At 34.1% G+C, this 22,430-nt stretch overlaps 3 protein-coding genes and 1 pseudogene across 4 annotated transcripts; 2 read left to right on the top strand and 2 right to left on the bottom strand.

Annotated features, from left to right (window-relative positions):
* The first annotated feature begins 323 nt into the window (after window positions 1-323).
* On the top strand, window positions 324-1,846 carry LOC120118711. 2 transcript variants are annotated; one of them, XM_039138716.1, is made up of 3 exons: window positions 324-720; window positions 1,493-1,617; window positions 1,800-1,846. In XM_039138716.1, the coding sequence occupies exons 1-3, from the start codon at window positions 507-509 to the stop codon at window positions 1,839-1,841; spliced, it is 381 nt and encodes a 126-aa protein (XP_038994647.1). In that variant the 5' UTR covers window positions 324-506; the 3' UTR covers window positions 1,842-1,846. The 2 variants fall into 2 exon arrangements, with proteins under 2 accessions (XP_038994647.1, XP_038994646.1); XM_039138715.1 differs by having other exon boundaries at window positions 1,490-1,617.
* Window positions 1,847-6,422: 4,576 nt separating this feature from the next.
* LOC120118442 lies at window positions 6,423-8,126 on the top strand. Its single transcript, XM_039138470.1, has one exon. It carries the CDS (start codon window positions 6,553-6,555, stop codon window positions 7,942-7,944), a length of 1,392 nt encoding a protein of 463 aa, XP_038994401.1. The 5' UTR covers window positions 6,423-6,552; the 3' UTR covers window positions 7,945-8,126.
* Window positions 8,127-8,187: 61 nt separating this feature from the next.
* Window positions 8,188-11,641, bottom strand: LOC120118441 (annotated as a pseudogene).
* A 2,236-nt stretch (window positions 11,642-13,877) lies between these two features.
* LOC120118735 (homeobox-leucine zipper protein ANTHOCYANINLESS 2-like) lies at window positions 13,878-18,513 on the bottom strand. Its single transcript, XM_039138733.1, has 9 exons — window positions 18,310-18,513; window positions 17,981-18,168; window positions 17,773-17,890; window positions 17,009-17,671; window positions 16,752-16,853; window positions 16,464-16,676; window positions 15,242-15,416; window positions 14,782-15,149; window positions 13,878-14,682 (listed from the first exon to the last, which is right to left on the bottom strand). The coding sequence occupies exons 1-9, from the start codon at window positions 18,511-18,513 to the stop codon at window positions 14,266-14,268; spliced, it is 2,448 nt and encodes an 815-aa protein (XP_038994664.1). The 3' UTR covers window positions 13,878-14,265.
* Window positions 18,514-22,430: the final 3,917 nt, after the last annotated feature.

Below are 22,430 nucleotides of genomic sequence, written 5' to 3'. Positions count from 1 at the left end.
TATAAAAAGGATAGATACTTACCGATAACCAAAGTTTACCGGTTACCAAATTTTTTAATAGTTTTTCATATTTTCTACCTAAAACATTATTAGTTGTCAACATAATAGGTACCGCTAAACCGAATTTATTAAATACATTTTAATGTATCCGGTAATGCTGTATATTAGCCGTATATTAACCCGCCTTTCCTGAGACATTCCCCTGGTATCGTCTATTTTAATTTTGAAGTTTCCAGTCAAAAAGGATAACCCAATCCTTTGCCCGCACTCCATATATAAACCTGAAACTCGTCCCCCAGTCCATAAATATCCCTTCTCTTTGGGAAATTCCCTACCGAAACATAAAAAGAAAAAATTGGAATTAAAGAAGCAAACGATCAAGTAAATAACCACGCCACCCCACGAAGGCAACAGCTGTTTGTTTCTCGGGAATCCGAGAGAAACTTCGTTTTTCTTTTTTTTTTGAAAGAAAAAAGCCATCGCCTTTGGCTTTGCTTTGGAGCCCCATGAATTCGCACGTTCCCAGTAACGCGCCGTGGACGGACGAGAAGCACGTGCATTTCCTCAACTCCATGGAGGCTTGGTTCGTCCGTACAATGTTCGAGAACAACAGCGATCGCTATAACCTCCGCCTCGACCGTCAACTTCCGGACAGCTCCGACTCGACACTCGATTGCAAACACCACAATGTTCCGACCAGAAAAAAACACGCCTCTTCGGGTACTGTCATTTTACACGGTTTAAACGATCTGTCCTTTTTTTTCCTTTTCTTTTTGTTACACTTTAGCACCACTTTTCACCCTTCAGATACTCCAGCCTTCGGGTCTCTTCCATGGTGCAAAACAGTCCATTTTAGCATCACAAGAAGCATTTTTCGAAATGTCAATGGAGACACGAATAAAATATTAAGTCCTTTAAATAATATCAAAAAAGTTATTTATTTTATAACTATTAAAATTTATAAAATATTAAGTATTTCAATTATTAAAGTAAAAAAATTAATTATTCGATTATTTATTATATTTCAAATCCATTCTGTTTTGTTAAAAAAATTAATGATCACATGAGTTAAACGTCAAAATATTATTTGAGATATGATATTTATTTAATATTACGATATCATATTTTATTATATCTTAATTAATAGAATAATGTTCATATCATATTGTTAATAATTTTTTTTAAAAAATGATAGATTTAAAACATAATTAACAGTTAGTGATTATTTTATAATTTTTAATAATAAAAAATTTAATAAATTTTTTTTTTAATTTTTTTATAGTTAAATAATTATTTTATAATTTTAAATAGTATTGTCGAGGGATATATTGGTCTGTAAATCATTTTATGATGACTATGTCAAAAGGAATATATTACATGTGGAATATGCCCGGAGATTTTTGTAGCCGGTAGGTCACTTTAGGGTTCTTTTAAACTCTCTTTTTAATGATTTTTAGTCCTTCTTTGTCCCGGTCCATTGTTTTTGCAGCAGATTCTATAGGCACAACAAGAAGCAAAATGAAGGTTAAGACTGATAAAAGACTAAAGCGACCACCACCACAGCGGCCGCCGCCACCGCCCCCTCAATCTCAGCCGCATGATTCATCACCAGATCAGGTTAGTGCCATAATTATGGACCCATGTAAGCTGGCGAGTTTCAATCTTTTTGGCAAACACATCGTCTCTACAGTTCCTGACATTGTTTGATCTTTAGTCTTAACAAATGAACTTCTGTTGTTGTTTCCTCTTCTCTCTCTCTTTATCGATTTCATTTGTGTTGTTCGATTTTGTGTTCGCAGGTGGTCCCTCAGGTCGGAAACGGGACAGAGGATAAAGATTAGAAAAATATCTTCCCCTAATCCCTACAAACTAATATAAGAGATGTAATAAATTAGCTTGTAATTTTTTTCTTTGTTTGATCCCTATATTTGATATTTTTTCTATTTTGACCCTTCTAGTGATGTGGCGTGTAGTATTACATCGCGTGGCATAATGTCGAAGTGTATCGGATATCACCTCATCAAAGTTGTTTAATTTATCATTTTTATTTAAATGATATTTTTACATCAATTTAATTATTAAAATTATTTAATTACATCATCTTTAACCATAAGCCTTAACTTAATACCCTAAACAATAATAAATATTTTAAACATTGATGCAATTGAGTAATTTCATGGATTAAGAGTTAAATTAATGCGAAAATATCATAGAGATGAAAACGATAAATTTAGTTAATTATAAGGATAGAAATGACTTTTAAATCTTAAATTTAAGATAATTTCTAATATAATTTAAAAAATTGTAAAATCATAACTCGATTGAATTGAATTGGACCATTCTAATGATCTGTAAGAACTCTCTCATATTTTCACTTGATTGTAAAGTACGATTTTAGACATGCAATATTTCGGCTATATACCTAACTGATTGATGTAAGATATTTCTATGATATCCCGATATTTTTGCACCGGAAATGTGCTATTACTGTCTGATGATGATGATATAATATTAATATAAAAAAATTATATTAAATTTTACCACGTCTGAATAAAAATATATGACAAAAATGATAACTTTTGTCTTTATTTTTTTTAGATTTAATTTATCATTTTCATCTCTATCGTATTTTCATATTAATTTAATTCCCGAAGTTGTTCAATTGCATCAGTCTATACCTCGTCCTTAAATTATAAATCCTAAGTTAGGTTTTAGAGTTTATGGTTTAGAGATTATGAGAGTATGGTTTAGGGTTTTAAGTTAGGGGTATGATATAGAATGATGTAATTGAGCAACTTCGAGAGTTAAATTGATGCAAAAAATATGATAGGGATAAAAGCGATAAATTGGGTCTACTATAAAAATAAAAATTATCCTTTACCAAAATATATTTATATAAAATACATATTTATACAAAATTACAGAAAAAATACTCACAAATATAATAAAAAAATATTTAATCCAGAAATTGTGTAAAATTTAAATTCTACACTCATACTTTTTTTAATAGAAACCGTTAGTATTATTAAAAAATGAAAATATTCAAACTTTTAAACTTTAATCTCTGAACTTAAACTTCGTTTAAATTTTAAACCCTCAGCCCTAAAACATATAAAATTAAACCTTAAATAAGCATGCATGTTTAGACTCCACAAGTATACATATATGAATGTCATATAACTTTGGATTCTAAATTCAAATCTTAAAACATATAAATCTAAACCCTAAATTAAAAAATACATCAATATAACATCATTTCTATATTGTTAGGAAGTACGATCATTGTATGAGTGAAGATAGACGATTCAAATTATCTCATTTTTTTCTCGTGAATATTTCTTATTTTTAATTGTTAATCTCAATCATATATTTTTATTCCTCGAATTATTTTTAAAAATTATAAAACTAAAAAAAATACGGTATGAAACTATATATATATACACAGAGTATAGTTAAAAGAATAAAGATGTGGACATGGGACAAAGAAAGGGGAGACATGAGGAAGTTCTTATCCATACAATAGATAAGAGTTGGTTGCATAATCTTTTCAGAGAATAATACCTTTGCTATTCCACGACGCATAGTTAACAAAAAGGTTAAACACCACCCTACCCTAACTAACTGTTGTAACAGGGATTTAGGGTTGTTCACGAACAGTTAACTGTATCATTTAGCTTAAGTTGTTGATTAACCGTTATTTATGAAAAAAATATAATACATTAGAAATATAATTTATTAGCGGTTAATCATTTACCAAAATCGTAACCGTAATTATCAATATTTTTAACGGTTCGATTAATCGAAATAATGTAATATTAACAATTCGGTTAATTAACCCGTTAAATATAATAATTATATCGGTTAACGGTTACAGTTACAGTTACGAGTATCTTTTAACTCCCCCAGGAAACCATAAAGATCATTCAAGGTTCTATCCACAGCAGTTGTTTCGCTTTGACATGTTACCAAAACGCACGTAAATTTGTTTGTGTATCAAATAATAATGTCATTTTCCATTACAGTGAAGAACGCCAAAGAGCATCCGTGGAATGAGGAGAGTGGCATAGTGTGATTAATATGTAACACACAACAAAGCATATGGGAACATAGACGGATCCATGATTAGATATAGATATGGGTCAAAATATTCAATTTTTTAAGAAAAATACAATGAGTTATTAGGTATTTAAATTTACAATTCATAAGGCGCAGTCTTATTTGTTTGATAATTAAATTTATAAGGACCTAAATTGTTATTAGACTAAAAAATTGAGAACATTGGATTATCATTATTTTTTTCTTCTTCTTTTTTGTATAATAATTGGTTTCCAATCTATTGATCAACTAATTCAGATCAGATATTGCATAGGCGAGGACAACCATCCCAACCCAGTTTGCTCTATTCGCAATCGCCAAGATTTGAACCCCTAACCTTGCTTAAGGGATCTAGTGTCTCATCCGGCTAGATCAACTGATTGTTGGAATTGGATTATCATTCTTTAGTTCGATCCTTACTTGATTAAATATCTTATAAATTCTTATATTTCTTAATTTTAATACTTATTTTTACATAAACTAAAATACTATTAGATCAAATCTATCGAGCATAAAATAATTTTACAAGGGCAGGGCTACTTTGGGCCCAAGGGAGCTCCGCCCCTACATGGGAACAGCGTGGAGATTGTCCTTCTCGCTATGTGCATCGAAATATACAAATTCACACAGGGCTGTAACTGGGCCTGGACAAGACGGGTATCTGTCCAGGATTCATATTGTGGTATTTAAACTTAGGGTAAATTATTTGTTTAATACCTAAATTATCAGTTTTGATTCATTTTAATACTTAAACTTTCATTTTAAAATATACATTATGTTTAGTTTTTATTTCATTTTAGTAGCATGCCGTTAAAACTTAATGACTGCATTTTTATGGGTAAATTACATCATCCATCCCTTAATTATCTTCTTACTCCTATTTTGGCACTAAAGTTTACAAATTTTCAATTTCACTACTCAACTTTCAAATTGATTATATTTTAATCACTCTAATTTATTTTATTAATAATTTTTATGACAAGACATTTTTATTATTATTTTATTAATATAATTACAAACAAAAAGGTAAATTTGAAACTTAGAGTGTGATTAAATTAGGAGCAATTTGAGGGAATTAAATTTAAAAAAAAACTTTAATGGCCAAAATTTAAACTTTAGTTATTAACAATGATGTACTAAAATGAAGCAAAAACTAAGCATTAGGTATGGTTTTTAAAGAAAATGAAAATTTAGATATTAAAATAGACCAAAATTGATAGTTTAGGTACTAAACGCATAATTTATCCTTAAATTTGTTTTTTTTTTAACTAAATACTTGTATTTATATTTGAATTTTTGTATTCAGATGGATGCTTGAATTGGGTTTTTAGTTTAAATTAATATTATATATCATTAAACTTTAAGTTGTCCGTCGATTTTATTATGAACTTTAAAAATGTTTCAATTTAAGTACTAAACTTTAGTTCCATATACAATTAAAGTATCGAATCCTTAAATTATTAATATTTGAATTAGGTGACTTTTTGATGTTCATGTACAAATAAAAAGATATTCTATTTAACTGTATTTATTGTCAAAGTTTATTTTTTTTTCATTCATTTTTTACCGTCCTAAAAAATTATCATTCTATGATGTCTTTTGTGGTTACCCTAAACAACGATGAACTCGTGTCATCGTCCTTTATCATTTTATTAATTTAGATTTTTTTTTAAAATATTTAAAATTATAAACTCGGACAAAAAAAGTCTTTTATCTTTTGAGATTTGAAGATTTTCTAAGATTTGAGAAGTTTATGGTGTTTTTTCAATAATCTAAATAGTGATAAGTATTCTTTTACAAATACGAATAACATACGTCAAATCTTTAGATGGATATTCATTAATTTTGAATTGATTTCGTGAAAATTAATATGAAGAGAACAAAGATGAGTAAAATGTAAATATTTTGATATTAATTTTATTGTGAATGATGACTAATGATAAATGATTATCTATTGATAACGATGACCGAATAAATTATTGATTTTTCGTAAGAATAACTTGGTACATAAACTAATATTAATATATACAATTGAAACGTTTATAATCCAATAACAAAATCAATACATAAACTAAAATTTATGAAAATAAGCATTCATGTTATCACGTTGTTAACGATTAAATGATCAAAATTTCGATCAAATTAAAAAAAATTCAGTACTAAAATTAAAACAATCTAAAAATGAATTATAAAAACATACACAGACAGGTACGCAAGAAACTTTTGGATTTGATTTCAGTATTAACATTGACTTACAAGGTGTTATACCAGGCCTCCATTGAAGTCAAGCCTGCAGAACACTAGAAAAACAACAAAAACAAACGACCCAAACATCAAACTCTGCTAAAGTACTTCACTTTCCCTAACACAAGACGCATCCCAAATCTCCAAAGTCTGAACCTTTACGATCTCGTTCAACCCATTTCTTCCATCTCTCATTCTCAATCGAAAAAAACGATGTTACCCTTCTTTGAAGATCACAAGAATCTCATTCTCCAAACACTACTCTGTGTTTCCCTCACCTTAATCCTCACTTTCCTCAAGATCCCCGTTTTGTTTCTCCATGGTTTGTTCACTTATATTCACCCTGAAAACGTCGGGCAAGGGAACAGCGGCTCATCTTCCGGCGTTAGAGCCGCCATTCGTCGACCTTCTGGCTCGGATTCTGGTCCCGGACTCGATGGTTACCAATCTCTGTCGTCGAGGACCAATGCGGAGCTCAAAAAGAGGAACAAATCTAAAGACAAGAAGTTCGAGTTCGATGAAAGCAATGCCCAGATCTTCAGGCTGAAACTCGACGAGGGTCATCTTCAAACCAGGCTTTTCTTCAATGATTACCACAATTCCTTTCTCTTCTCATTTGTGGGTATTTCCTGTTTGTTGCTTTACATGTATTTGGGCGCGTCTGAGGGTTCTGGGAATGGGAATTTTATTCCGCTTATTCTGGGATTCATTGGTTTAACCAAATCCTTTTTAGCTCTTGCGAAGATATCGTTTGAGAGATCTGCTTCTAAGAGGTCGGAGAAGCAATTTAGTGCCATTTTCGGTGTCTTAGGGTTTGTTATAGGGATTATGATTTGTTCTGGAATCGGACCATCGGTTTTCGATTTCCATTTCGATTCAATCGAAGGGTCTTGGAGGATTCTTATTGCCATTTTCATGGGACTGATTGCTGGGTTTCTGTATATGCCTGCTGGGAAAAATGCAAGGTCCTTTTGGCTTGGGACTGATCAGCTTAGATGTAATTTGTCCATAATTTCTTGTGGATGGTTTGCTAGAATGATTCTATATGCCAATTACATGTTAACTGTGTTCACTGCTTTACTTTGGATCAATCCATTTGCTGAAATCTTTGTTAACAAGAATAGTTTCCATGGCGGATCAGCTGCGGAGAAACTCGTTGGAAATGTGGGGTTTCCGGAATCGGAATTCAACAGGTTTAGGCTTCTCTGCTTATTGCTCTCTGGAATTGCACAAATTGTCGTTGTACGTTCGAACCTGCAGATGTTTTTGAACGAAGCGGTTTTGTCTTGGTATCAAAGATTGCATGCTAGCAAGGTCCCGGATTTGGATTTCAGCCGAGCCAAGGTTTTCTTGCACAATCACTACCTATGCCTTGCAGCTCTGCAGTTCTTTGCACCATCAGTGTTGGTACTGCTCTTCCTTGGCTTATCTCAAATTGACACTAATTCATTTGATAAATACAACCTTGTTTGTGGTTTACTGCCTTGCTCTGCTTTTGTTAAAGAAGTGGCCGTGTTCATGGCTTGGTGGATCGTATTCGTCTGGTCGGTTATCACTTCAGCAAGTCTGGTGTTCTACCGACGCGGTGTTTTGTATGTTTTCTGATAAAACTCGGTTTTTTGTACTTGCCCTTTGTTGTTGGCCTGTTTGCCTTTGAATTTTTGCCTAATTTTGGATACAGATTGTTTTGCTTGTAACAGATGATTGCATATGTTTGCTGAGATGTTGTAATGGAACATACATGCAGCAAGAAAATTCAGATGTTTTACTTCAGTTTAGTTCACTTATTGGTCGAAATGTACTTGTGCTTCGATCTCTGAATCAATCGAAAACGTTTTACAAAATGCACTCATATGTATTTCGAATTTGGACTTGCAATAATTACATAATACAAACCAAAATCCCATTGTAAATCCATCTCTGATTGAGGGCACAAAATGGATCCTAAGACTGAGACTCTTGTCCTAGAATACAAGATCAAACCACAATCAAGCATTTATTTCTGAATTACATTGATGCTCTCTACTGCAGCTCCTTCTGCCCCAAAACATTCTTGAACATGTTCTCCCCCGTCTCGGTCCTTTGATTTTATCCTGCTCCCTTGACATATCTTGTGAACGTCTTGGAGATTCTTCTTGTGTTTCCGTTGTGTCTTGATGTTCGAAAGAGGGGCAAGGACTGTCATTGCAGGTACATAATGGGATTGCAACAGAAGGAAATGGACTACAGGTAACCGGACAAAAAATATCAGAAGAAACTGATGAAACACGAGCCTTTCTGATCTCTGAAGTCGGTGACAGGCAATCAGCATCGCTGGGATGAAGCATGCATATGGTACAGAGGCCAAAAGAGAGCTGTAGCTTAATTTCTTTCACTGGCGAACTCAGCAATTTCACAAAGGAGAGAACGTCATGTCTACAGAGAGGGCATGGAATAGACCCAGCTGGGGCAACCATATTGGAAGGAATTTGGCTTGTTGAGCATAGATAAAGTGCGCACCTTACGCATAGCTCGTGCCCACATCCTGATGTTTAAAGCACAGATAAATATAACAGTTTATTCAGATGACTCAAAACATGTGACCTTCTGGTCACAAAGGGCAACCTTACATCGGCTAATTGGAAAACATACCCAAATTACAAAAACGGAAGGTTGACGGCATACCTTCAGCGGCAACACTACACGCTCTCTCAAGGCAGACAGCACAAGTGTCGTCATCATCTGAAGAGGTTGTTGAGGACTGCAACCAGCATTCTCTGCAAACAATAGTCAAAATGAAGGCTCCGCACCGCAATCGATAGACATAAATCATCCAACTATTCTATGTACTGAACTCAAAGCCAACTGAAATATTTGAATAATTTACAAGTATGTTAAAAAACAAAAGATAAAAGTATATCGAACCGCTGTTATATCAACCACCGATGAAGCTCTCCAGTCAAGTTTGACTAACTTAAAATCATCAAAGAAGTTCTTAAGTGATGGAAACTAGCAACTTGAGCCTTTCTCAATTATGACCATGGAATTATCTGATTACCTTGCTATGTTAAGTGCACTCAAAAGAGGCAAGGACAAGTAGTTGGAAGGAGGAAATCTAGGTATGGTTGCATCCGAATTAGGAGCCAACAAGGGCTCAAGCCAATGACGACCCCACATCCTGGCAACATCAAGCGGCAGCCACCTGAGAAAATACAGATAACGCTGTCTTTGTCATGATAAATTAAGAACATAAATAACAACCATACTAGAAGACTGAACTGACGAGCGAAACAAGATCAAAAAGGAAGATTACCCGTTGCAATTCAAAGTCATTCTACTGGCTCCTCTTGCTAGAAGTATCTAAATACAAAAATAATAGCATTATGTCATATTTGATACATGCAACAAACGGATCCAAAACCATTGTTTAAAAGTCTTGCCTGGCAACACTTCAAGTTTCCCCCACAAGCAGCATGATGCAAAGGAGTGCTTCCTGCTCCTGCCCATAAAAACAATAACCACATCACCCAGAAGTTTAAATCATAAGGCAACCATCCATGAAATAATAAAAAAAGGAAAAACATACCTATCAAATCCACTAATGTTCCAAAGTGAAATGTGACGGCAGAGACATTGGCTTGAAGGTCTAATAATAGTTGTACGCAATCAAAATACACATTTATTGCAGCCATATGAAGAGCAGTAATCCCACCATCAGCTGCCTTATCTACAAACTTCGACAGTGCACTGCATTGTAAAAAGTTACATAATTAACACAAAAACACTATCGCTTTTTGCATAAAAGGCTGAGTAATTCCAGTAGCAACTGAGATCACTGGGAAAAAATATGTATGTGATGAGCATCAATAAGTCATACATGCCAAAACTGAGTTTCTGCTGTAAAAGATCCTCTCTGATTGACCTTTTTCACAATATTACATGCAATGAATCCTGGACCTAATTCAGAGCCAGTAGGAAAAAATGCTGATTGAGTTAAGTAACGAAATACACACCTCTGATCGTTTTTGCTCCTCACACCAGAACCATCCCCTCTTTCACCTTCTATTTGGTTGTTTATAGCTTCAAGAGGAGCACTAGGAACAAAATCGGCAACAACCAGTCTTATGCATCTCACATGTCCATTTACAGCAGCAAAATGTAGAGCTGTTCTCCCACTTAGATAATCTGCTCTCGTGACCTAAAAAGGAAGTAAAACAACAATAGACATTAATTAAATGACATGCATTTGATATTTTTTTAAAGTTCATAACAAATTTAGGAAAATTCATTAAAATCAAAATGATGATCTCAAGAGCATATAGCATCCATTTTGCATCTGAACTTATTTCATAGTCCTATTTTGCAAGTAATTGTTTAACGGAAAAATGGAACTTACATTGCATCTGAAAAGCAGAAGGGTGCTGTACAACTTCCCTGCGTCCATATCTACACGCTTGCATCAATGCAGTCTTTCGTTTCGAAACATAAAGAAAGACATAGAAGTCAGTTATAAATGCAAATAGGTTCTGTTTGTTGGTTAGAAGAGAGCAGAATTTCAAGTGGTACATTCTCGAAGCCTGGCTTTGGGTTTCCACAGAATCAGATTTGGAATCTAAAATCATGTTCAATAAATTCTCAAAACCAATATACTTTATTCTTTAGGAAGGTAGCCGACCAGAAGAATTCTTTCAAAATATGTCCAATAACTCCAAATCCCAAGTTGATATAATCAAATACAAAAAGTTTCCAAAATTCGGAATCTTCAAGGGAACCCTATAAACAGAAGTAATCCCACACACAAAAATACAGCACAAGAAGAAGAATCATACCAAACACATTGTGAAACTTAAAGAAAAAAAAAACATTCAGCAATATACTTTTATTTAAAACGAATCGAAAAGGAAAAACCCAGATAAGAAAATGAATCATCAGTTACCTGGCCACAGTAATTCCTGGAATTCAAATCAGCTCCATTCTCAAACAATAAAGCAACAATCTAGTGAAAGCTCAGCAAATAAATTAAACAGGCAAACACTAAACATTTTACAAGCCAAAGGGTAACAACAAAGGTGACAAATTTTAAGGAAAAAAGGAGGAAGAAGAAGACAGAAAGAAACCTCATTGTGGCCTTTGGCAGCAGCGAAATGGAGAGGAGAATTAAGGCCACCAAAAGTGGAATATTTAGCAAGACATGGGTTGCAACTCAAAAGCATCTTAGCTTCCTCCAAATCCCCATCTCTCGCCGCCGACACTAATCTCTCACCTGAAGCTGTGCACCCAAATGAATTTCCCATTTTGATTATCTCCCCAGATTTCCCCTCTATGTATCACTCAGTGTATTTTAAGTATTTTTAATTTTTTCGTTAAATTAGTACATTAAGTTATTTTTGTCACTTAATTTTTCTCTCTTATTTTGTTTACTATGACGTTAAATAGTTAACGATGTTAAAATAATATCATTTAAAAAAAATAAAATTTTCACCAAAACGACTTCTTTTTTCATCTATATAATAATTCATTTTAACGTTGTTAACTATTTAACAACTAAGTGACAAAAAAATCTAATGTATTAAGTTCAGTAAAAAATTAAAAAGATTTTAAAATACAACGAATGAAATAAGAAAGAGAATAAAATTCAGTTGTTAAATTTATAATTTACCCTATTACTAGATAATTCGGCACAATAATTATCGAAGCATATATAAAATGAGTAGTGTTACTACATAAAATATAATGACATAGCACACATTTTATGTATACTAATACATTTTTATCATTAAAATTATTTGATAGATTTCACGAATTATTATTATTATTTTAAATTTAAGATTAATATAATAAGTAAAATAAAATTTCAAACATTTAATTTAAAAATCTCCGCATTAACCATATATATATATATAATTTTATTTCTTTATCAAAAGAACAGCATCTTAAGACGTGTTGAAGACAAGAAGGTGGGTAGGACAATTTTGGTAGACGAGTTAATTATTTAGTACAATAAGATATCATATGATTTATTTTAGAAACTATCGTATTTATTACAGTAATTTAAAACTCGTCATGTGAATATGACGATTTTTAATATAATATTTTTTTATTGAAAGTTGTCACTTTGGTATGATAAACTCTAATAAAAAAATTATATTTTATTAGAACTCTTATTTTAACGTGACGACTTAGATAAAAAATATTATTTAAATAAACTTGTCATGTAAACTTGACGAGTTTGTCATTCACTGTAATATTTACCGTAAATCTCATATTAATAATACGTACAAAACTAATATGTGTATATATAATAATAATATATATATTACAAAACTAGTGTGTGTATATATATATATATGCCTTAATTGACAAATCAACCGCAAGATGCCGAGAATGATGTGTACCTATAAACTAATAACAAAATTTAAAATGAAGGCAGAGCAGATGTCGCCTTCAATTTGCACCCACTTTCTAGGATTATTTGCTTCTTGCTCTTTCTTTAACAACCACCTTGTCTTCATGCTCCAATAAGTTGTAAATGGTAGAAATGAAGTATGATTTTATGTTAAGGAATAAGTTTGAATTAGGAGATAAACTTAAATTCGTAAAATTTTAGAGAGATAAAAACAAATTTTTAATAAAAAAAATACATTTAAAAAGTAAAATATATAATATTTTTAAATTTCCAGGGAACGACTACCTCTTCTCCCCTTGGTACATCCTTGATCGTGATGGAGAGCTTTTACGAACAATAGAATGCAACTTCAATTGATGGTCATATTATGAAGAGCCTGCGTGTGATCGGGTGTTGGCTGTAATAGACATGAGTCCAGTCGGGTCAAATTTTTAACCCATCTGAATCCGATTGAAATTTATATCTCTCCATCTGCATCTATATCAGAATGAAATCCGACTCGAACCCGAATATTCAAAACAAAAACCCGATGAAATCAGTTCAAGTCGAGTTGGAAATCATCGGATCCGAATGAAATCGCCGTCCCTAAACACGGATGTGGAAGGGGCTACTTCCATGCTGGTCCTGATGTAATATTGCGATGGTCAATGGCTTTAGCAGAGAAAGCCTCCACTAGAGCTGTTAGAGCAGCCTTTGCGCGCACAAGTGCTGAACTCTCTACTTCATGCCATTAGGCATGCTTCTTGGTAAGTTGGCGGGCCAAAAAGGGACAATAAAACTCTCTACTTTTCAATGTTGTGTTGAACAACCAGTCCGATATTGTATTCTCGAGATGTTCACTCGGTTTAGGGAAAGAAACCTCGAGCAAAATCGAACATGAACACCTCGAGAATACAATACTAGATGTGTAACGAGTCGTAAATGGAATTAGGCCTTCCATTAAAGCCGGTAACTTCGTTAAAATTCAGCATTTCTATCTTCAAACCAAGTCATTTGAACTACTCACTAGTAAGGAATAGTGCACAGCATAAACCAGCCTGGAAGTAGTTCTACATTAAACGAAGCACATGATCAAAGCTTAAATGACACATAAAACATTGAAAACACAAAAGAAAATGATTCCAATGTCGGTTCAGATCAAAGAAATAAACAAACCAAGCCAAACTGTAAACAAGTACATGTACTGATGTAAGATACAGCTGGTCCACGATTTTGATTAAACTCGGAACACGAAAATTAAGACCAGTCTTGCTATGTCTCGTCCTGTGTTTCTCTGTTAGCTTCACTGGCTTGACAAAAATAAATAAAACAAAATAAGCTTACCGAATGTGAGAGAATCGAGAGCCGAGCATCTCAGAGGTTGACCAAGTCAATACCCGAACCAAAAGTCCACACGAGATTGGTTCGTTCTTGACTCGAAACCCTTCTTCTCGGTCTCCATTTCATTCCCATTTTATCTGTATCTCCTATACTTTCCGCTTTTATCTTCTTTATTCTTCACAGCACAATGTATATATATGTAAATTGATTATGGGGGTACCTTACCGAGATGGCTCGGGATATGTTACCATAAGCGCAGCTCTGATTTTCTTGATTGTGCAGGAGATGAGATTGTTAACGGTTTCAACTGACTCCATTGTTAGCTTAGCGGTAGGAACACTATTCACCAAAATCTGAAATCCAACCGTAAGTATGCATCCACTGCTGCTTATACTCCCGTTGTCGTCCGGTTTTACCATTTGTCCGTTGGAATCACTTTGCCCGCCATGATAACTAGGTGATGTATGGGGAAGAATTGCGAATCCAGATGGTAGGAGTGCTACATATGCTGAATCGCCACCATTTATCACTATGCTCATTGATGATATATCGACGGGTGCGTATATTACCAATGCACCAGAGGAATCATACCATGTCTCTTGTAAAATTAGCATTGTGTTATCGTTTGTGCTGATGGCCTGAGACGTACCATGAAAATAAATCGAAAAAATATCGGATGAGAAAATCTAAGAAACGTGCAGTCTAAGGTCCAACGTGCCTAGGGTGTGAATGCTTACACTGCCACGAAGGAGAGAGACTGAGTTGTTGTGACCTGGTCCCTTGGCAATATTGACCATCTCCTGCATTGGCCCGCCGTTGGATAGAATGTCCCACTGAATCCGCATCCGTTCATCCCTCAAGAAATCGAACAACCTTTTCTGTGTTGCCGGCATCCAAACAGAGGTTGCAGCACACAACAGAACCCCTTGAGGTTCACCGGGATCATTTACATTCTTCCGGCTCATTATTCTCATATCGTCAATCACACCACCACCATTAAACGTTTCCCAATTAAACATACTCGAAGCACAAACACCGGCACAGAAGTTATTTGTCATACGCTGTGCAAGCTTTAACATGCTTTTCCTCCCGGCTGGAGTTATTCCTATAGCACGATATCACGCATCAGACGAGGACGATTCCACGTATTATCGTGGAAGATGAAAGAATAATGTAGCAGTCGATAAAAAAGAATACCGATGTTATCTTCACCGGGGATGTCAGGGGACATCAGGAGTGCCAAGCAATCACATTGCCTTTGGAGTGTGCTAATCCACCTGTGTGCACCAAAGCCTAAACCAGAACTGAGTAATGGCCTCAAGAGATGGTGAACTGCGCTTTCATCATATTCCGAGTGTTCGATCCAAGTAACCTGCTTTTAACATTTTGTAAGCATAATCTCTTGTAATAAACATCAAACCAATTAATGGGACATAAATTTAAAGTAACTAAAAAGGAGGGTGCTAGATTCACTTATTAAAAGATCATAAAAACACAGGTGTTACGACAACTTAAAAAGATCATCATATGATCCTAATTCATTTAAAAGATCATAAAAGCACATGAGTGTTACGACAACATAGAAAGATTAATATATGATCCTATTTCACTTCTTAAAAGATCATAAAAGAACAGGAGGGTTACGACAACATAGAAAGATCATCGTATGATCCTAATTTACTTCTTAAAGGATCATCAAATCACATAAGCATTACCACAACATAGAAAGAACATCATATGATCCTAATTCACTTCTTATAAGATCATAAAAGCACATGAGTGTTACGACAACTTAGAAAGATCGTCATATAATCCTAATTAACGCCTCAAAAGATCATTAAAGCACATACGTGTTACAAAAACTTAGAAAGATCATCATATAATCCTAATCCACTTCTTAAAAGATCACCAAAACATATAGGCGTTACGAAAACTTAGAAAGATCATCATATGAACCTAAACTTCTAAAATACCCTTTCTTAATTAAGCATACACATAAAGAGTTCGCTTTGAAACCGAAATTTTTTTGAATGGTTTAAAACAATTAAGCTTCTTCTTGAGTAGACAAATAATTGATTGAAGCTTCATATTCTTAGGTGAAGCTGTCATATCTCTTATTAGCTGCCCCATCAAAGAGGAAGGAAATCTGGTGAGCTATAAAACGAGCATTAAATTCGACAAAGCATAAGTCAAGGGGAATGGAGACCAAGTCAGTGCATATAATTTCACCCCCATATGGTCTCAACCAAACTCAGAAATTGTAATTATAACAGCTACCTTATTAAATGCCTGTTAGGAGAAAAACGAGTATGATCCAAGCTTGATCCAAGCTCAATGAGAATCAACATATTAAGTAAACTGTTTTTATTTAAAAAATAAAATAAGTAGAGAGCATAATAAAATTCAGATTAGCAATTACTTTGGAGTACTTATTGTCCAGATCCTGGATGACACAGCCAGAAGGAAGCCTCCTGCAGTTGATAAACGTATGCGTATTTGCGGCATCTTGGGTAGTATTGATTGAAACATCAACCACAGCCCACACACCCTCCGAATGATGTTTGCAGAACCGGATGAATCTCACTCGACGGGCAGGAACCAACGGAGAAAGAACTTGGAATTCAGCATCCATCTGCAAAGTATGATTTTCATAAGGCCTGGCCAACCAGCTAAAGAAACAAAGATAGATGGTGGGGGGGGGGAATACCACTTGCAATGCGTTGTCTCTGGCTACACCTGTACCGGTGGATAGTACATCGATGGTTGCTGCTCTAGAAATCAAGCAAGGAAACATTTCTGCCCAACGATTCTATTATTCATAAAGTAGCAGAAAAAGACCTTGTCAAACAACAATTTTCAAACAATAATACTTTCTTTAAGATTAAATCTTCATAACGGCAGATGGGAAGTTATGCTTAACAACAGAACTATAAAAACATTGGAACAAGTGAATGGGTGGCATACCGCATCAATTAATGCCTCAACAAGAGCCAATCCACCCAAGGAAACCAGGCAAGTTTCCCTTGTAGCCTCAGTTGTGTAGCCACTTGGTTTCATGCCAATGCAAGAGGAGAAAGTTCTTCTGTACTCTTCGAGGTTCAATGTTTCGTTCCCACCATCCCAGTCTTTGATCCAAAGAGGATTGTCCATCTGTGCCAACTTAATTAATTCATCCAAAGCCGCCAAAGCAACATCTACGATGGCTGACCTGTCATATGGCATTTCATTGGACCTAGATTTCATCAACGGCAACAGAGCCCCATCACAGAAGTTGAATTCCATTGGCAGTGAAGTGCCCACATTGCTCAAGCCACCAAAACCATTTCTTCCCATTGCAAGCTCCAAATTGGAGTTTAAGCCTTGGAAAGCAATAGGACTGGCCGAGGAAGAGGCTGGCCAGCCCAAGAACTTGTTTGTTAGAGAACAAACCCGGCTTAGTTCATCTTTCAATCGAGCATTCTCAATCTTGAGCTGGTGCTGCTCATAAGATATTTCACCGGGAACCGCTGGACCACCACAACTGTTGCACACCGGGCTAATCATGGCCTGCTTCAAGAAATCATTATCGGCTCGGAGTTTATCATTCTGTTGTCTAAGAATCGCATTCTCATGGCGCTCCAATTGGGTCTAATTTAAACAATAAACTCCATCATCAGCAACCTCAAACTGAAGATTAGAACTCAGCAACATCAAGACTGACACAAACAAAAAGTTCATCATAAACTGACCTTCATTTGAGTTCTCCTATTCTGAAACCAAAATTTGATTTGCTTGATCTCTAAGCCAAGCCTCCTGCTAAGTTCCGTTCTTTGTTTTTCATCAGGGTGAGGACACTCCTTGAAGAAACTAGACAACAAACACAATAAACACAAAGACTTGAAGGACAATAACTTATAAAAGATTCAGTCAAAGAAATGAAAGATACAAAAACCATACGATTCAAGCTCTTGTATTTGATGTGGAGTGTGCCTATGGTATTTCTTAGGCCGCCTTCTATCAGCAGCCTGATCATCACTGGAGGCACCTTCAATGTTGTCACTTCCTGACCTACTCTCATTCTCATCTTCCCTCATCCTCCCAAATGAACCAGGATCAAAATTTCCCCCCAACTGATCCATTGTTCTCTGCACCAAAACCAAGTCACCCCAAATTAAATGACCCCATCTTTAAAAAAAGGTCACAAAGCAAAAGATCAACACAAACAATAATAAAGTAGGTGATGAATTAAATAAAAGAAGAATGCATGGAGAGAAAAAGAGAGATACATAGGGGAGAGATAGGGAAGGGGAGCTTTGCATAGGTATGGGAATATGTTGGGTGAGAAAAGGTGATGGTAGCTCAACAATGGTATCATCGCCACCACTAAGCATGTTGCTGTACGGAACAATACCAGCCACAAGTATTCTTGCGCCAATATCAACACCGTCGCTTCTGGCACTACTACACTTGATCAAACCACCAAAACTCATTATATTAGGAGGGTGAAAAAATCTTCAATTTCGTTTCTCTTTCTCTACAAAGTCCAAACTTTTTTGAACAATTTCATCTTCCTCAAATGGTGAAGAAAAGAAAAGAAACGCCTGTCCTCGTTAACGCACATGCATGATTGCAATGTATCTATCTTTTTCTAAGAGACATTTACTGTTTTTCTCTCTGAAGAAAGTAAGAAAGAGAAAAAACAGCGGTGGAACAAGACAAAAAAAGGTCCACTTTTTTTATCTTATAATATAAACGAAGAGTCCACGGTTCACACCTTGTTTTGATCCTTTTCTAGCTAAAGCCCCACCTGCGAAAATCACTGAAAACGTTAGAAGATTGAGACTAACATGACAAAAAAAAACCCTAAAATTTCCCATCAACATCCTTGACCAAATGTTTGTCAATATGTTTGACAGAAGAAAAAATGAAATAGAACAATGAACACAAAAAGGCAAAGTTACAACTTTCTCATTCACACCATACACTAATAACCAATGAAAAACAACATCCAGTTGACCCCTCTCTCTCCCTTTGCCAATGCAGGTAGAGAAAAACACAGGCTGTAAGAAAATAAATGCACATAAACAATAACCCAAAACCCATTACAGGGATTGAAAGAGATTAAAAAAAATGTTAGCTTTACCTTTTTAAAATAAATATAATCGACTTTAAGCAAAGGACAGTGTGATTTTCAACAGAGAGTTAAAAAAAAGAATAAAAGATTACATGGTATTCAGATCTTTGGAAGCTTCTCTCTCTCCACCTTTTTTCTTCTTCTTTCTCCTTTGAATTGTTGGGATCTGTTGCAGAGTCAAAGGACAGAGGAAATATATAATAAAGTATTGAACTTTGATTTTTCTTTTAATTTTCTTTCTTACAGGAAATTAATCATGTCGGAGAACTGGATAGAGAGAAAAACCGAAGAGCTTCAGTATTAGTACAGTGTGGTGTGGGCCTCACTTCTCCCAAAATCGGCGTTCGGGATGCCCGCCCTACTTTACTCCCACGCGCTAAATTTCTGCGCGTGTATCTTGGCGGGACTTTTGGGGATTCGTAAATGGGTTATGGGCCGTTATTTCTACTACAACACTATATAGGGTAAAATTGGCCGTCAGACGGGTAAAAAAAATTAGTTCATTAAGTCATCTTGAAAAATAATTTGGAATCAACAAAAAAAAAAATATCAGTGTATGATAAACTCGTCACGCTCATATGATAAATTTGTCCAAATAATTTTTTTATTCAAATTCATCACGTCGAAGTGATAAATTTTAATAAAATATAATATTTAATTAAATTTAAGCGTTGGAGTAACAAATTCTAATAAAAAATATATTTTATTATAATTCGTTACTTTAATGTGATGAGAAATAAATTACTATAATAAATATCGTAGTTCTCAAAATAAAAAAACTTAATTTTATATTAGGCTAAATAATTAGTCCGTCTCCGATATTGGCCCAAAATTACCTACGCAGCCTTTGTTTGTTTGACGGTGGTCGTTGGGTCGGTTTTTTAGTGTGCCTCTTATGAACCAATTACTACAGCCTTCGTTTGACGATGGCGGTTGGGCCAGCTTTTTAGCCCATGATGGCTCATTTGTTTTTTCCTCAGTGATAGCTCGTCCAAGTTGTCGGTAACTTCTAAAGTACAAAATTAGTCCCCAACTATAAATTATTATTTTATTGAGTCTATTAACTAGGGACTGCTTTGTTGAGTCCCTCGACTGTTAAAAGTTACAAAATTATCACTTAACTATTCATTATGTTCCAAACTCATCCTTTTTGTTAAAAAAATAATGATCATCTGAGTTGGACGTTAACATGCTAGTCGTGATATGATATTCGCTTGAGATTATGATATAAGATTTTATCGTGTCTCAGTCAGCAGGTTAATGAATAGCTCAAATTGCTGTCAAATTTTTAATGGAAAAGGCCGAGTTTGTAATATAATGAATAATCAAGTGACCATTTTGTAACTTTTGAAGATCAAGGGACTCGATAAAGTAACTTCCTATAGTCGAATGATCATTTTGTAACTTTTAATAGTCGTATGACTTAATAAAGCAATATCTTATATTCAGGGACCATTTATGTACTTTACCCTAAATTTTATATTAAATTATAATATCTTTCGCCGATGATTTCCCCTAACAAGTTCTAAATCTAATTTTAATCTTATCTAGAGGGAGGAGAAAAGTGGACTATGAGAGAAGAAAGAAGAATAATAAAACCGACGACGTAAGAAAATACGAGGGAATAAATATGAGCAACTGACTAAATATGTGTTCTTATATCTTTTTTCAATGTTAAAAATACGAATTCAATCGTTTAAATATAATATATATTAATATTAAATCAAATACCTTTTAGTAACATGATTTTTTTAAGATAATTAAGTCGCTTGAATTGAATACAAATAGAATATTTCTTAAACGTTGACAACACATATATACTTCAGAGATGAAGTTACTCAAATATAGAATATTTGAGGAGAATAACGTTTTGACCACTAAAACCATTTAATGAATTATATTTTAAGAATTTAATTTAAAAACAATATTAAATAAAAAAATCATTCATTCATGTAATTTAATTTTATACGTTCAAGTTCGTCCCTTGAAATTTTATAAGTTTAAGTTCTCCTCCCTTAACATAAAATCGTGTGTCTATCCCTGATTGCAGGTGATCCATACCGTCGATTTTCACGTTATTGAGTTCCATAGTATAATACATAAATAGTTTTGTGAATTCCGACAGTCGTTGGTCGCGGTTAATCGATGATTCGCTCGTAGAGTGTCGGTATATATTCGGATCGATTAACTTCTAAAGTACAAAATTAGTCCCCAACTATAAATATTATTTTATTGAGTCTATTAACTATTAAAAGTTACAAAACGGTCTCTTGACTATAGGGACTGTTTTGTTGAGTCCCTCGACTGTTAAAAGTTACAAAATTATCACTTAACTATTCATTATGTTCCAAACTCATCCTTTATGTTAAAAAATTAATGATCATCTGAGTTGGACGTTAACATGCTAGCCGTGATATGATATTCGCTTGAGATTAAGATATAAGATTTTATCGTGTCTCGGTCAGCAGGTTAATGAATAGCTCAGACTGCTGTCAAATTTTTAATGGAAAAGGCCGAGTTTGTAATATAATGAATAATCAAGTGACTATTTTGTAACTTTTGAAGATCAAGGGACTCGATAAAGTAACTCCCTATAGTCGAATGATCATTTTGTAACTTTTAATAGTCGTCTGACTTAATAAAGTAATATCCTATATTCAGGGACCATTTATGTACTTTACCCTAAATTTTATATTAAACTATATAATATCTTTCGCCGATGATTTCCCCCTAACAAGTTCTAAATCTAATTTTAATCTTATCTAGAGGGAGAAGAAAAGTGGACTCTGAGAGAAGAAAGAAGAATAATAAAACCGACGACGTAAGAAAATACGAGGGAATAAATATGAGCAACCGACTAAATATGTGTTCTTATATCTTTCTTCAATGTTAAAAATACGAATTCAATCGTTTAAATATAATATATTAATATTAAATCAAATACCTTTTAGTAACATGATTTTTTTAAAGATAATTAAGTTGCTTGAATTGAATACAAATAGAATATTTCTTAAACGTTGACAACACATATATACTTCAGAGATAAAATTACTCAAATCTAGAATCTTTGAGGATAATAACGTTTTGACCACTAAAATCATTTAATGAATTATATTTTAAGAATTTAATTTAAAAACAATATTAAATAAAAAAATCATTCATTCATGTAATTTAATTTTATACGTTCAAGTTCGCCCCTTGAAATTTTATAAGTTTAAGTTCGCCTCCCTTAACATAAAATCGTGTGTCCATCCCTGATTGCAGGTGATCCAT

The sequence above is a fragment of the Hibiscus syriacus genome, unplaced genomic scaffold (assembly GCF_006381635.1).
Source record: "Hibiscus syriacus cultivar Baekdansim isolate YM2019G1 unplaced genomic scaffold, ASM638163v2 tig00110328_pilon, whole genome shotgun sequence".
In the NCBI taxonomy this organism is placed as follows: domain Eukaryota; kingdom Viridiplantae; phylum Streptophyta; class Magnoliopsida; order Malvales; family Malvaceae; genus Hibiscus; species Hibiscus syriacus.
The sequence above is the reverse complement of the archived record's forward strand: the minus strand, read 5'-3'. Positions and strand labels throughout refer to the sequence as shown.